The sequence below is a fragment of the Castanea sativa genome, chromosome 5 (assembly GCF_040712315.1).
Source record: "Castanea sativa cultivar Marrone di Chiusa Pesio chromosome 5, ASM4071231v1".
NCBI classification, from domain to species: Eukaryota; Viridiplantae; Streptophyta; class Magnoliopsida; order Fagales; family Fagaceae; genus Castanea; species Castanea sativa.
Window position 1 is genome coordinate 69,762,264 of NC_134017.1, and position 15,937 is coordinate 69,778,200.

General features: G+C 40.8%; 2 protein-coding genes across 2 annotated transcripts; both read right to left on the reverse strand.

The window, feature by feature from the left end:
- Nucleotides 1–5,704: 5,704 nt before the first annotated feature.
- LOC142635690 (uncharacterized) lies at nucleotides 5,705–7,876 on the reverse strand. The gene is made up of 5 exons (XM_075809809.1): nucleotides 7,489–7,876; nucleotides 7,182–7,341; nucleotides 6,494–6,737; nucleotides 6,050–6,208; nucleotides 5,705–5,812 (listed from the first exon to the last, which is right to left on the reverse strand). The coding sequence occupies exons 1-5, from the start codon at nucleotides 7,874–7,876 to the stop codon at nucleotides 5,705–5,707; spliced, it is 1,059 nt and encodes a 352-aa protein (XP_075665924.1).
- Nucleotides 7,877–11,201: 3,325 nt separating this feature from the next.
- Nucleotides 11,202–11,525, reverse strand: LOC142635691 (uncharacterized). The gene has a single exon (XM_075809810.1). The coding sequence runs from the start codon at nucleotides 11,523–11,525 to the stop codon at nucleotides 11,202–11,204; it is 324 nt and encodes a 107-aa protein (XP_075665925.1).
- Between the last annotated feature and the right edge of the window lie 4,412 nt (nucleotides 11,526–15,937).

The following is a 15,937-nucleotide window of genomic DNA, read 5'->3' on the forward strand; positions in this document are numbered from 1 at the left end:
TATAAGAATATAACTAACAAGCCCTTATTATTAAAATCACACACACACACATATATATATTTTGCTACAAAATCTACTTTAATTTGATATATTATAAACTTATTTACAAGGAAATTCAATCTAGTCTATATATATATATATATAGTCAAGGCTAGCTCAAGAGTTTTGTAGCTTAATAGATTGACATTTTTTGTCTTTTCAAGATCAAGAGATTCAGAGTTTAATCTCTCATCTCCCATTATAACTATCAAATTATAAAATAAAAAACTATTATATATATATATATAAATATATCTTATACAAATTACCGTATAATATTATATATTCTTAAATCAAGCTTTATACTTCTGAGTTTCTTTATTAAAATATTACTATAATTAAGGTTGACTTGTATAACAATTAAGCTTAAATTCTGGAGCAAACGTAACTTGTTAGTTAAATAAACGAATGTAAACATTTATTTTCAATCCAAACCCAACTTGTTCATAATTAGTTTGGTTTGGTAACAGCTCTATCCAAGACCTGCGTAATGGTTAGGCTTTGCGGGTTCTGTCTTTCTATCTTAAAGACAGAAATCATCAATGATCTTCAGGTATGGACCTCTGATGTTGCGTCAATAATGCAATGTTACATTAATATTTCATACATATAATAAACTCTCTATCTGAAGCAAAATGTGCCAGTTTGGAAGTAGAAATGTTAAGTGCTACAAATTAAATTTACACCAAGCTTGTGTCATCCACAAGTTCTTTTAACAAAAAGAAAATTGAAAGCAACAACAAAAGTGTATTTCATAATGGCTTATATTAGATAATGAAAGTGATGAAGCACAAGTTTGTCAATTGTAGTGAATTCGTCTAGAAGGAGCCGGATGTTCGCTTGCGTCGTGGTGGAGGTAACAATTCTCTAAAATTGGTCACCGGTGTAGTGCCTGCCACAACGTCTTTGATGTCAAAGTTAGTATCGGGAAAGAATCAAGCAATATAGTAAAAAAGCAAGTGGTATTTCTTGGTGTCTATGTACGTACCTTCTGCTGGAGATGGCGATGACCTTATATATGCTTTTACAACCCTAGCCGTTGTAGTAGTTATTGTGGCTTTAATGCCTCCATTGGTAACGCCTCAGGCTTTGTAATGTGGACTTCAATAGGCGTTCAACGGTTTGTACAGCTATTTTTGTAACTGTCCGAGGCATTATTGCCTGTAGTAAATAGTTTGCGTATTTTCGTCACTGACTTAGACATTTGATGGGTTCATCTCCGAGAATGATCTCGTCGACAATGCTGATCTCGTCCAGGGAGGTTGAATTCGTCAGTCCTATCAACTGCCCCCTGCATTCTGTGGTCGTCGTGAAGTTCTAGTGACGGCTACAGAATTTGAAAGGTCTTCTGACTGTATATGACTATTGGAATTTCGCTCCGCATTAATGGCATAGTGGTGGCACCACACGTGTCGTGGCCACGTGTCCCACTTTGATTGGTGGAGTTAATGCTCCAATTTGCCTAACTCTTGGGTTTCCCGCTGAATTTCAGTTTTTTGGGCTTTGGTTTTTAAACTTCTCCTCTCCCCATGCTTTCTTTTCACTTTCCCAAGTTTCCAATCATTGCTCTGGGTGTTTTCTTCTCTGTTTTCTCTTTGTGGTTTCTCTCTGGCTGGTGCGTGGCGGAGCTTCCTATTTTTCCGTTTTGAGGTATGTCTTACATCTTCTTTCCTGATTCTTTTTTCTTATAGGCGTGCACCGCGCTGAATTTCTGATTTTTTTGTTTTTTTTTTTTTCGCATTTTGTTCTTCGGATTATGGGACTTTACCTTTTTCCTTCGTCCTTTTGGTTTTTTCCATGGTTAGTGGCTTTGAGGTCAGGACATCTTGCCCTTCGATTTCTTTCCTTTTTGCACGTTTAGGAGGGTCTTTAGGAGTTTTCCTATACCTCGAGAATTTTGTTTTTGAGGGCAACAGCCTGAGTGTTGCCTTGGCTGATTTGCTACCTTTGCTTCGTCAATCGATTGATTAGTTTGAGAGTCTGGTGAAAGAGCAGGAAATAATGTGTGAGGTTAGATCTAGTGAACTCAAGACTGGGCTATCATCTAGCGGTGACCCGGCGAAGGAAGACACTGTCGTTTCTACACTTCGAGAGGTTAGGGCTTTTCATGCCCTCGAGGAAGTGTGTGGATTAGACGCTGATACCTTGGGTAGGTTTAAGAACAGATTCCAGTTCCCAGATCGAGTTAGGGTTCGTCTACCCACTGATGGGTATCAGGCTTGTCATTTCTTTCTTGGGGAGGTATGCTTTTATGAGTTTGCCTTTATCTGTGGGTTGAGGTTTCCTATCCACCCGTTCATCATGGAGCTGCTAGACCGTTTGGGTATTGCTCCTGGGCAACTTATGCCCAATTCCTAGAGGATAGTGATCAACTGTATGGGGATATGGCTGGCTGCTACAGACGGAGGCATGCTTAAAGTAGACAAGCTCGTCTACCTGTACTGCTTGAAGGAGTCTAAGGAATACGGGTATTATGAATTGGTGCCTTGGGAGAGAAGGACTAGGGTCATCAGAGGTTTGCCTTCGTCTTTCAGGTATTGGAAGTCCAGGTTTTTCTTTGTGTCTGGGGATGACTTTGAGACTCCCTCTGGCGGGGTTTGGGGTGATCTTCTGAGGTTACTTCGTTTGTGGGGAACCCCAGCCTTAGGTGCTTCATTGTCTTCTCTCGTCATTTGAGCTTTACTGTATTTACTTTTATAGTTGCTAACTCTTTTGTTGCTTGTTTTTGTGTAATTAAGAGACGACCCAAGCTTAAGAGTAGATACAAGGAGCGGGTGGAGAAAGCGATTGCATACGTGAAGACGATTGAAGATTGGGACGACTTAGTGGATCCAAGGACTCTCTTCTTCTATTGTCTTGGCCTAGAGCCTTCTGCCTTCGTCCTGCGCAACCTTGACATTGAGGGGAAAAAGAAGCAAAATAGTAAGTTTCAAGTTCGTCAGTGCTGATTCTTGCACAGTCTTTTTTTTTTTTTTTATTTTAAATGTCTCCCTTATTGCAGAGATGATGACCAAGTGTGACAAAGATTTGTACGCAAAAATGAGGGCAAAGAAGGACGAGCCACTGTCCAATCTTGGGAAGAGGACGGTGTGCGTTACTGGGAAGGGCCCCTCCATCACTCCAACGGCCTCCGGCACTCCCATCATTTCAAGCACTAAAACGATGAGGACAGCATCTCTAGCCACCTCGATCGAAGAGATCCCCACTCCTGTTTCAAAAAGGCCGCGATTACCTGACAGAGGAAAGGAGAAAATGGATTCTCGCTCGTCTTTTGTCTAGGATGATGAGAGACTGGCAATGGAAAGGGCACACAGGGTCGTTTCTACCGAGGACTTAAAGGTTTTATTTGGCGTGCCTTTCAACGAGATTGCTACTTGTCATGTCCATAAACTTGTTCAGGTAAAGAGCTTGTGTAGCTTTTTATTTCGTTCCTCTTCCTTTTCCCTGCATTAATAGCTTCTATTTTCCTTTAAGGTGCTGGGAGAAAGTCTTCATATAACCTCCGAGTTCCTTACTCAGGAGGCCAAGGTGGCATCTCTAGTGTCTAGGATGGAGGTTTTGGAGGCGGAGAATTCGACGCTGAAGAAAAAGCTTATTGAATCTATGGACGAGTCCGCTACTTTGAAGGAGAAAGTCAAGACCTTGGGTGACGACCTTAGGGCCAAGCATCAACTGATCTTGGAGAAGGATGAGCAACTTCTGGGTGCCAAGGAGAGGATCAAAACTATCGTGGCTGATGCTGTTGAGGCTTTCCAGCAAACTGGCGAAGTTTAATACTATTTGCTTCAGCTGGTATTTCAAGGGCTTTGAGCTCCTAAGGAGGTACCTCATCAAGCATCCCACCAGAGTGTCCTTGGAGAACTTAGATTTAGAAGAGGTGGACAAAGAGATGGCGGTTGACGAGGCTGCTCAGTCCACGGCTCCAGGGAGTGATGGTCCTAAGAATGCCCCGACTGGAGATGACGCCGCGCTCGATTCCTGAACTTACTAGAAGAATTCTTTTTCAATCTCTCTTCTCCTTTTTTTTTTGGGTGCCCCTTATGTTTTTGGGCTTTTCATAAGCTTATTTTAAGAACAATGTCTTCGTCCAAGCGTTTATGGGTCATGATTGGAAAGGAAGAAACAATGGTGCCCACTGTTTTTGGGCTTAGGTTTAAATTGATAATAGCGTACTTACTTGTTTGTGCTTTCCTTTTGGGCGTCAATACTTTTAGCAGATAACTTTTAGTTGTGATCTTTCCTTCCTTTGTCAACAATTTGTTTTCGTGTGGGGGTTCAGGTTTAGCCCGATACTTTCTGTTAAACACGCTTTCTTATTACTTGTCAATCTTTTGGATTCGCCAGTAATTTACATCCGTCTATGCAGAATCTTATTACTTAGCCATTTTTTTGAAGTTTGTTGTGACCTATACCCTTTTAGGGATCTTGTCACTCTTAGCTTCGTCAGTAAATTACATCCGTTTATGCGGAATCTTACTACTTAGCCATTTTTTTTAGGCCTGTTGTGACTTACACCCTTTTAGGGATCTTGTCAATCTCTTGGCTTCGTTAGTAATTTACATTCATCTATGTGGAATCTTATTACTTAGCCATTTTTTTAGGCCTGTTGTGGCTTACACCCTTTTAGGGATCTTGTCAATCTCTTGGCTTCGTCAGTAATTTACATCTGTCTATGCGGAATCTTATTACTTAGCCATTTTTTTAGGCCTGTTGTGACTTACACCCTTTTAGGGATCTTGTCAATCTCTTGGCTTCGTCAATAATTTACATCTGTTTATGCGGAATCTTATTACTTAGCCCCTTTTTTAGGCCTGTTGTGACTTACACCCTTTTAGTGATCTTGTCAATCTCTTGGCTTCGTCAGTAATTTACATTCATCTATGTGGAATTTTATTACTTAGCCATTTTTTTAGGCCTGTTGTGACCTATACCCTTTTAGGGATCTTGTCACTCTCTTGGCTTCATCAGTAATTTACATTCATCTATGTGAAATTTCATTACTTAGCCATTTTTTTTAGGCCTGTTGTGACCTATACCCTTTTAGGGATCTTGTCACTCTTGGCTTCGTCAGTAATTTACATCCGTCTATGCGGAATCTTATTACTTAGCCATTTTTTGTGCATTTAAAAACCTGCACTCATTAGAACATTTGGTTGAATAATTCTTCTTTATTGCTTTCGATAATGAATAATACAATTGTCTGTTACACCTCTTGGTGGTATTTATTCAAGTGCTTAATGTTCCAGGGTCGTGGGAGTCTTTGTCCGTCTAGGATCTCCAGATGGTAGCTGCCTTGCTTGGAATAATGGATGACCTAGTAGGGACCTTCCCATGTGAGGCCGAGCTTTCCTTGGGTGGAGTCTCTGGTTGCTGGGGTGACCTTGCGTAAGACGAGGTCTCCTATGTCAAGTCATCTGAGCTTCACTTTCTTGTTGTAGTATTCGGTCATCTTCTGTTGGTACTTTGCCATCTTCTTGGAGGCTTTTTCCCTTACTTCATCTAGGCAACCCAGGTTGACTCGTATCTATTCGTCATTACTCTCCTCACGGAACATTTCTCGCCTCATGCTAGTTATTCCCACCTCGACCGGGATAACTGCCTCGGTGCCATAAGTGAGTCTGAAAGGGGTTTCCCCTGTTGGGGTTCATGTTGTAGTCTTGTAAGCCTACAATACATTGGGCAACTCTTCAGGCCAGGCACCCTTTGCGTCGTCCAACTTGGCCTTGATAATCCTAAGCAGTGTCCGATTCGTCACCTTTGTCTGTCCATTTGCCTGTGGATGTACCGGGGACGAGAACTAGTTCTTGATCCCTAAGCCTGAACAGAAGTCCCTGAAGCTTTGACTGTCGAACTGCTGCCCATTATTTGATATGATCGATCGCGGAATCCCTAACCTGCAAATAATGTTCTTCTAGACGAAATTTTGGATTCTGGCCTCAGTGATGGTTGCCAGTGCTTTTGTTTTGACCCACTTTGTAAAATAGTCAATGGCGACTAGTATAAATTTTACCTGTCCTTTACCTTGGGGCAGTGGGCCAACGATTTCGATCCCCCATTGTGCGAAGGGCCAAGGGGAAGATATTGTCGTCAGCTTCTCTGCTGGAAGGCGTTGGACATTCCTGAACCTTTGACATTTGTCGCACCTCTTGATAAGCTCCCTTGCATCTACCTGCATTGTAGGCCAGAAATAACTTGTTCTGATAACTTTACTTTCCAGTGACCTAGGGCCTGTATGGTCTCCACAGATTCCTTCATGAATCTCCTCTAGAATATATCTTGCCTCTTCTTCATCCACGCACTTCAGGTAAGGTATGGAAAAACCTCTCTTGTGTAGTGTGTCGTTTAGGATCATGAACTTGATTGCTCTTTTTATGACCTTCCTAGCCTTCGCAATGTCTTTAGGGAGATGTCCATCTTAGAGAAAGGATATGATCGGTGTCATCCAGCCACCTACGCTTTGGATTGCAAATGTATGGATCTCCTCAATGCTAGGACGTTTCTGGGTTTCCAGCATCAAGTCTGTACTTGCTGCTCCTTCCTCCGATGATGCCATCTTTGCGACTTCGTCCGCAAGGACATTCTGGCTTTGGGGGATCTGTACAAACTCAACTTTATTGAATTCTTGAATCAAATGCTTCATCAGCTTAAGGTACTTTTGCATTCTTTCCTCCTTTGCTTCATAGTCTTCCTTGATCTGCCTGATCACCAATTTCGAATCACTTTGGACTAGTAGGTTCTTAGCTCCAAGTGCTTTTCCAAGCCTCAACCTTGTCAGTATCGCTTCTTATTCTGCCTCATTATTAGTTTTTGAGAATTTCAATTGAACTCCGTACTTGAGTACTTCTCCGTCGGGGGTGCTTATGACGACCACTACTCCCCCCCTCTTTTGGGCTGACGAACCGTCAGTATGTACTGTCCATAGTTCTGCCCCTTCAGTGATCTTTTCCTCGTCCGTGAGGGTGAACTCAGCGATGAAATCTGCCAAGGCTTGTGCCTTAATGGCTGTCCTGGGCTGGTATCTAATGTTGAACTGACTGAGTTCGATTGCCCACTAGACCATTCTTCTTGTTGCTTCAGGCTTGTCCATGGACTTCTTGATAGGTTGGTTCGTCATTACTAAGATGGGGTTCGCCTAAAAGTACGGTCGCAATTTGCGCGAGGCTACTATCAATGCGAACGCGAACTTCTCGATCTTCGGGTACTTGGCCTCGACACCCTGGAAGGCTTGACTGACATAATAGACTGGGAGCTGCATCTTGCCCTCTTCTCGAATCAATGATGCGCTTACGACCGTGGTTGATACTGCCAGATATAAATATAAGTCTTCACCTTATTTGGATGGACTCAAAAGGAGTGGATTGCTCAAGTAACTTTTAAGTTCCTGAAATGTGGCCTCACATTCGTCTGTTCAAGTGAATGCCTGCTTCAGCGTTTTGAAGAAGGGTAAACATCTGTCTGTTGCTTTTGAGACGAATATATTGAGAGCTGCAATCCTTCTTGTGAGCTTTTGGACTTCCTTAACGATCTTGGGCGATGTCATGTTAAGTATGACCTGTACTTTCTCCAGGTTTGCTTCTATTCCTCTTTGGGACACCATGAATCCCATGAATTTTCCTAAGGCTACACCAAAGACACATTTGTTGGGATTTAACTTCATCTGGTATTCTCTGAAGGTGGCAAATGTCTTCTTTAGGTCGTCTAGGTGCGCTAGTTCTTCTTTACTCTTGACGAGCATATCATCCACATACACCTCCATGTTCTTGCTAATCTGCCTACTGAACATCTTGTTTACTAACCTCTGATAAGTTGCCTCCGCATTCTTCAGCCCAAAGGGCATTACCTTGTAGCAATACAGCCCTTGACTTGTGACAAAAGCAGTTTTTTCCTAATCTTCGTCAGCCATTCTTATTTGGTTGTACCCCGAGAATGAATCCATGAACGTCAGTAACTTATGCCCCACTGTAGAGTCCACTAACTAGTCTATTCTCAGCAGTGGAAAGCTGTCCTTTGGGCAAGCTTTGTTCAGGTCCGTGAAATCTACACACATTCTCCATTTCTCGTTTTTTTTCTTTACCAATACGATGTTGGCGAGCCACTCGGGATAGTAGACCTCCCGAATAAAGCCTGCTAGCAACAGTTTATTGACCTCGTTTGTGATTGCCCTATTTCGTTCAGGGGTGAAGACTCGTCATTTTTGCTGGATAGGCTTTTTCTCAGGATCCACGTTTAGCTTATGCTGGATGACTTTCGGGGATATGCCAGGCTTGTACTCGTGACTCCATGCGAAAACATCCACGTTGTCTCTGAAGAATTGAACGAGCCTTGTCCTCATCTCGGGGCTTAGGGTCGTCCCTACTCTGGTCGTCTTAGTTACTTCTCCCTCGACCAGTTCCACTGTTTTCAATGCTTTGACTTTATCTTCTTCTTTTTCCTCGATCGTCCACGTATGGTTCTCCTTTGCTGACAACATGGCCTGGTAGCATTCCCTAGCTAGGACCTGATCTCCTTTCACCTCGTCGACATCGTCTTTAATTGAGAATTTTACTTTTAGGCAGTAGGTGGATGTGGCTGCCTTCCACCGGTTAAGCGTAGGCCTCCCAATGATCACATTGTAAGAGGAGGGGCAGTCTACCACCAAGAAGTCCAATTGACGGGTCAACTGCCTCGGGTAGGTTCCTACTATGACAGTCAATGACACTATGCCCTTAAGGTATACCCTGTCCCCACTGAAACTGGCGAGGGGGGAGTCAAATGGGTGCAATCTTCCAGGATCTAGCTTCAGCTGCTGGAAGGCAGGTAAGTAGATGATGTCTGCAGAGCTACCATTGTCTACGAGGATCCTCTTGGTATTGAACCCTTCAATCATGAGCATTATGACCAAGGGGTCATTGTGAGGCTGCTTCACTCCCCTAGCATCCTCCTCATTGAAAGACATGTCCTGGTTCGTCCGTCTCTGCTTAGACGGGGGTATCATGTAGACGTTATTTACCTGCCTTCAGCATGCTTTCTTAAGGGATTTGAATGATCCTCCCGCGAATGGCCCCTCTGCGATCGTCTTTATTTCCCCGATCACATCCTGTGGTGGTTGGAATAGACGATCCTTATTCTTGGACAAGGATTCGCGCTGGCTCTTATTGCCGTCTCTGAACCTGCTGGGCTCTCCTTTCTTCATATACTTCTGCAATTTTCCTTTCTGTATCAACTCCTCTATTTGCTCTTTTAGGTCCCAGCAATCCTCCGTGTAGTGGTCATGATCCTTGTGGAACCGGCAGTATTTGCTCTTGTCATGCACGTTGGGGGATGAAGGTAATGGCCTTGGCCACTTGAGGTAGTGCTCATCTTTAATCTACGTTAAAATCTTATCAACAGGCATAACTAAGGGAGTAAATTTTACCGTTCGTGGAGTTCTTTCGTCTTTCCTTTTGTTCTTGTCAGTAGGCCGACGATTTGGACGTTCCTTCTTCCGTCCCTTATAGTCGTCCTCCCTCTTTCCCTTCTCTTTTGTTTTCTCCACATCTTTAATGGCGGCTAGCGTGTACTCAGCATTCATGTACTTCTACGCTTTAAGGAGCATCTTCGCCATCATCTTGGGAAGATTCTTCGCGAGTGAGACCACGAATTCTTTGGATTTTAACCCAACTTTAAAGGTTTTCAACTACACTTTGTCGTCAGCTTCGTCCACCTCTAGTGTTTCCCGGGTGAAGCGTTTCACGTACGACCTCAAGGTCTTTTTTTCTCCTTGCTTGATGGTGAGCAAGCAAGTGGTCCGTTGGTCTCTTCGGACGTTGGCCGCCAACGAAGTGGCACAAAAAGGTGCTGCCCAACTGTTCGAAACTATCAGTAGACAACGTTGGTAGTTTTGTGAACCATTCCCTTGCAGCTCCTTTGAGAGTGGTGGGGAAGGATCGACACAAGATCTCGTTAGGGGGCTGTTGGAGGCCCAGAGTCGTCTTGAAGGTGTTGAGGTGATCTAGAGGATCTTTCCAACCATCAAACGGTTCAAGCTAAGGTAATCGGAACTTCGATGGTATAGGGCACTCCAAGACTGCCGAAGTGAAGGGCGAATCTGTCGTCCTTACCATTCTATCCAAACTTTGTTCCATTTTCCCTCTGATGGCATTTCTTAGCTCGTCCATCTCCTTCCTCATTTCTTGGAGGGGATTCGAGTTTGATTCATCCGGAGTGGTGGGCCCTCGGTGGTCGCTCCTTCTATGGTTATCTCCTACATCCTAGAGATTGGTCCTGGACCGATCCTTCTCTTGTTGAAGTCTTTGCCTTATTTCTTGATTCTGTCTGGTGAGCTACTCGACGGTAGCCGTAATAGCCTGGATTTGCATAGCTAGGGCTGCAGAATCTTGGTTGGACTCCATCTGAATGTAACAGATGATTGGAAACTACGTACTCGAATCTGGATACGAGAATGTCGTTCCCATAGACGGCGCCAAACTGATGAAGCACAAGTTCGTCAGTTGTAGTGAATTCGTCCAGATGGAGCCGGATGTTCACTTGCGTCGCGGTGGAGGTAACAATTCTCTAAAATGGTCATCGGTGTGGTGCCTGCCACAACGCCTCCGATGCCAAAGTTAGTATCGGGAAAGAATCAAGCAATATAGTAAAAAAGCAAATGGTATTTCTTGGTGTCTATGTACCTTCTGTTGGAGATGGCGATGACCTTATATATGCTTTTACAACCCCTAACCGTTGTAATAGTTATTGTGACTTTAATGCCTCCATTGGTAACGCCTCAGGCTTTGTAATGTGGATTTCAATAGGCGTTCAACGATCTGTACAGCTATTTTTGTAACTGTCTGAGACATCATTGCCTGTAGTAAATAGTTTGGGTATTTTCATCAATGACTTAGACGTTTGATGGGTTCGTCTCCGGGAATGATCTCGTCGAGGGAGGTTGAATTCGTCAGTCCTATCAGAAAGAATCCCCAATATAAGTGGTATGTATTACAAAGCAAAGACAAAGATCAATGAAAATTCAAAATTTCACAGTGGATTTGCAATCAGAATGAGAGCTAACGTTGCCAAGGAAGAGAGAGGTGTCACATGTGCAATCACTGGTAGCTTTCTTCTTGAATACCTTCAATATGATGGCCTTGCCATGCAAGGTGGTTGCCGAAGTAAAATTTAAGGTACCTAGACTCCATTTAAAATCATCCAAAAAATTTCGGATTTGTTATCAACTTATATGCTAGAACAATCACAGTTGTGCTTATATTATGTTTTCGGCGAGCCGGAATTGTGTCAGCTTGTATTGGAGCTTCAGCCACCACATCCCCACGATAAGTAACATAAGTTGTACTGTTTTGGTACTCGAAGCCTCCATAGTTACGATTATTAACCGTGACCACTATGCCTAATGAAACATTTAGCTTTATGGCTGGTATTACCATTAATTCATAGTGTTCAAGGACACCAGGCTGAGAAATTATTTCGGGGTTCTTAGGCTTTAGTATGGTGAAATACAAGATAATCATCACTACTATGAAAGTGATTAGGAGAATAGCTGCGACACCACAACAGATTTTTAGGCCTTTACGAGACCTATTTCTACATTTTTTTTTTTTTCTTGCTATGGGATATGGTAGAAATTTTTGGAGACTTCGAGAGTGGTAAAATTAATACTGGAATACTAATTGAGGGGGGAAACTGTCTTGAAATAGTGGTGAAAATGGGGATCATTACGAGGTGTACGTTTTGTTTTTTTTGTATATTTTGTTTTTCGTTATTTCACAAAAAAAGGGGGTTGTCAATATTTTAAATGGGAATAGGTTGATGGTTGTGATTTGTATTAGTTTACTATTACTTTTATTAATTGATTAGGGAAGCCGGTTTGTCATTCTTGTTTTTGCAGATACATAGCATTAGTTTGGTTTGAGAGGGCTTGCCGCATCACCTATTCAATATATAAGTGAAGTACTACGTTCATAACATTTTTATAATATTTTTACAATAAATTATAAATGGTAAATTAATATTTGTTTTGATTTGAATTAATAATTTAAATAACTTTTTTATCTATCTGTAACAACTAATATCAACTAGCTACTTAAAATTAGTTGTGAAAATATTGTAACATATCATTTTTTCAAATATAATTGTGTTTTATAGACAATTTTTTTTATGGACCGTGTTGGTTCTAACTGGGTGGGGGAAGAACTATTGCGGTAGATCCTTTTGGTTTCCTTGCTACAGACATTGGGCTTGTTTGGCGCTTAGGACGGGGAGTGGTGATCCTTATCAAGCTTAAGTCCACAGCTGTTATACGCGATGATTGCTCCATGCAGTTAGACTAGGTATATCATATATGGTTCTCCTCGAAAATCTTGTGACATTGCTGTTTGCTTAACACAGGCTTTTCGAAAGGTCCATATACTTCATCAAATGGGCTCACAATCCACATCTTTTTAAGATAACAATTAGCCTAACGGGTTAGACTCGTGGCCCGTGTATTGTCTACTTCACAAGTTGGGCTCATAACCCATAATTTACTACTTCAGAGTATGCCTCACAACCCAAACGCCATTTCATTTCTCTTTTCTCAAAGATTGCGCTTCCTTATTAGAGGTAAGAGGTTCGACTTTAAAGTGTTTGGTGAGACAATGGATTATTTGGGCTACAAGACCTATGCACCACAGTAGTATTCTTTAAAGACCCAAACCTTAACGGGCAGAATATCAATTTGGATTGATTGGACACCAAATTTTGTCATGGACCACATTATAATAGAGGACAAAATACTACTAGTTGGGCGCTTGGGAGAATGAAAAACCCACCCAATAAAATCGAAGACCTATCAGCTCATTGAGCACTATCCTGTTCACCATGTCAAGATCACTTTCTTCATAAAAATGCAAGACCAATTGCATGGATATTCGGTTAAAGCTCAAAACAGCACTGTCAAACTCAAGGAAGAAGGTTTCTCGTCATCCAAGACCCTTTAAGAAGGAATATTACTTTCGAACTTAGACTTATGGTAAAAAAAAAAATGTTAGGTTCCAAAATTTTTTAGAATTTTATTTTGTATATATTGGCAAATCGAAAATAAAATGTGTCTAGTTTATGTGTTAGGTATTGCTCAAAGATGTGTGTTTTAAGCTTCAAGTTTGAACTAACTACAGAATAGAAAGTTCAGAATTTGCCAAGCTTGATCGATTGAAAATTAAATTCGATCGATCGAAAATTAAATTCGATCGATCGAAAATCGCAGAAATCAGGTTCTGTAGAATTTAAAAACAAGGCTCGAGCCTATGAAAACGTTTAGGGTTTCAATCTAATTTGTCTACATATAAAAGGGAAACCTTACCTACATTTTGAAGACCTTGGAAAGACTTGTGAGTTACTTTTGTAAGATTTGAGAGGTGTTGTACCTTCTAACTACACAAACATTTACCAAAGCAAGAACTACAATCAAGTATTGGTAGAACCTATTTACTGCTACAAAGATCAACAACTGAAGATGATCTGAAACCTTTGCGTGGGATTTTAAAGTTACAAGTGTGGGTGCTTGTGTTGCAACAAATCTAAGAAGAGAAGGAGTTCGTGGATTCGGAACTTGCACGTGGTCGTATCAGTAAGTTATTATTGGAGGTAGCAGTATATTTATAGTTAAATTTGATTGTAAAAGCTTCGATTCTCTTATAAAGGATTTGTTTTATCTTGAGGATTTCTAAGTCAAATTCTCCTCAGGTTTTTACATTGAAACTATTGATTTCATTAGTTTTCCTAGGTTAATCGTGGTGTTATTTAATTTTTGCTGCTTTGTATGATATGATTTATTATTGTTTAACCTAGATCTGAATAATTAACTTAAGTAATCACTTGGCTAATATATTAGGTTAAATAATCTGCTTTAAGGGGGTCAAAAAAATAAAAAATATTAATCAAAATAAAAACTTTGACTCAAGGTTAAGCCCATGAGTTTCAAATGGAAAATGTTGTATATGAATCTTGGCATATTATCACTACAAAAAACGAGGTCTATAGCTGCGTTTAAAAAACGCGGCTATAGACCTGAAGCCGCGTTTACAACCCCGGCCTAAGCGGCGCAGCAACAGGCCCTACGGGTCTATAGCCACCTTTTTAAAAACGCGGCTACAGAACAGACCTGAAGCCGCGTTTTTTAAAAACGCAGCTACAGACCAGACTTGAACTGCGTTTAAACCACGGCTATAGGTCTTTTTAAAAACAAAAAAAAAAAATTTACTGGGGTTTTTTTTCCCCAAAAAATACAAAAATTCAGCTTTTTTTTAAAAACAAAAATAATTTTCTGGGTTTTTTTTTCCCCAAAAAATTCAAAATTCAAACAAATTTTTTTTTTAAATTAAACACAAACCCAAAAAATTCAAAATCAAACACAAACCCAAAAAGTTTAAAATCAAACACACCCAGAAAATTCAAAATCAAACACAATATACTGACAGTACAAATGCAACGTGCTCCAAATTTAAAAAAAACCAACCCAAATTTAACACTAAATCCATTCAAAAAACACAAAAACTCAAGAACACAAACCTATTTAAACATAAGCACAATATCGGCAACACAATAGCAAAAATAACTTCTAGCAAAAGTATAATACCCATTAAAAAATTAGAGAATTTTTACTTCAAATAGTAGAGATGAGTGAGCCTTTAGCTTTTCTTATGAAATTTTCCAGTGACCCTTGCTTGAAAAATGAAGTATATGGTGGTGTGGAGTGTACCGGTGAGAGGAGTGTGTGCGTTGTGTTGAAAGAAAAAAAGAAGGAACGAGAGAAAAAAAGAAGGAAAGAGAGAAAAAAAGAAAAGAAGAAGTAGCAACAAAGAAACAAAGAAAAAAAAAAAAGAGCTGTGTTGGAGTGAAGAAGGAAAAAAAAAAAAAAAAAAAAAAAAAAAAAAAAAGAGAGAAAGAAAGGAGCTGGGCGTGACTTGTAGAGAAGAAAGAAACAAAGAACCCAAGAAAGCAGACAATGACCAAAGAAAGAAAAGATAAGAGTAGGGGTAGGTGGGAAAGTGGGTTCTGGGCTTTTTCATTGGTGTTACCTATAGCCGCGTTTTTTAAAACGCGGCTATAGCCCCTCCCTTATACTAAAAAAATTTATTCGGAAGCACAGGTCATCCTTTCAAAAAATATATATATTATTCGACTGGACCTATAGCCGCGTTTCTGAAAACGCGGCTATAGCCCCCCTATATAAAAAAAAAAATTATTTGGATATACAAGTCATCTTTTTAAAATATATATATTATTTGACTGGACCTATAGCTGCGTTTTTGTGAAACGCGGCTATAACCCTCCCTTATAAAAAAATTTGTTCTACTGTACATAGCACCCTATAAAAAAAAATTTGTTTGGACCTATAGCCGCGTTTTGATAAATGCGGCTATAGTCCGGACGTAAAACGCAGCTCAAGGCACTAGAAACGCGGCTTTAGACCTAACCTATGGCCGTGTTTAACAAAACGCAGCTATAGGTTGGGTCTGAAGCCGCATTTCTAGGAAACGGGGCTATAGGTTTGGTCTATAGCCGTGTTTCTTTTAAACGCGGCTATAGGTCAGGTATAGCCGTGTTTTTTTATAAACGCGGCTAAAAAACGCGGCTATAGCGCGCGTTTTTTGTAGTGTATCAATGGCCATGTGGGCTCCTAAAAGAACTGGTGCACTATATGGTTTTCATCTGATTAAGATCTTTGATCTCCCAATTGGGTGGCTTTGAAAGAATAGGTCGTCGTCCTCCCTAATTACTTTGCTTGTGATTTGAACTTTATTGCCTTGCTTTTCTTGGCCGGATACTAAGTTTTTGTTTGTTTTTTACCCCCTTTGCTTGACATTGTTTCCACTCTAGTATTGGCGTTGGAATCTTCATTCCCCATTATTATAATGATTAAATTCTAAAATTAAATATAAAA

What these genes read in the sequence shown, in the direction of transcription:
- LOC142635691 (XM_075809810.1), bottom strand. Translation starts at nt 11,525, where the DNA reads ATGATTATCTTGTATTTCACCATACTAAAGCCTAAGAACCCCGAAATA.
- LOC142635690 (XM_075809809.1), bottom strand. Translation starts at nt 7,876, where the DNA reads ATGCCCTTTGGGCTGAAGAATGCGGAGGCAACTTATCAGAGGTTAGTA. An exon ending in CTCAAAAGCAACAGACAGAT is followed by an intron (nt 7,342 to 7,488) that starts GTTTACCCTTCT and finishes TATATCTGGCAG; the next exon opens with TATCAACCACGGTCGTAAGC. An exon ending in GCCTCGCGCAAATTGCGACC is followed by an intron (nt 6,738 to 7,181) that starts GTACTTTTAGGC and finishes ATTGGTGATCAG; the next exon opens with GCAGATCAAGGAAGACTATG.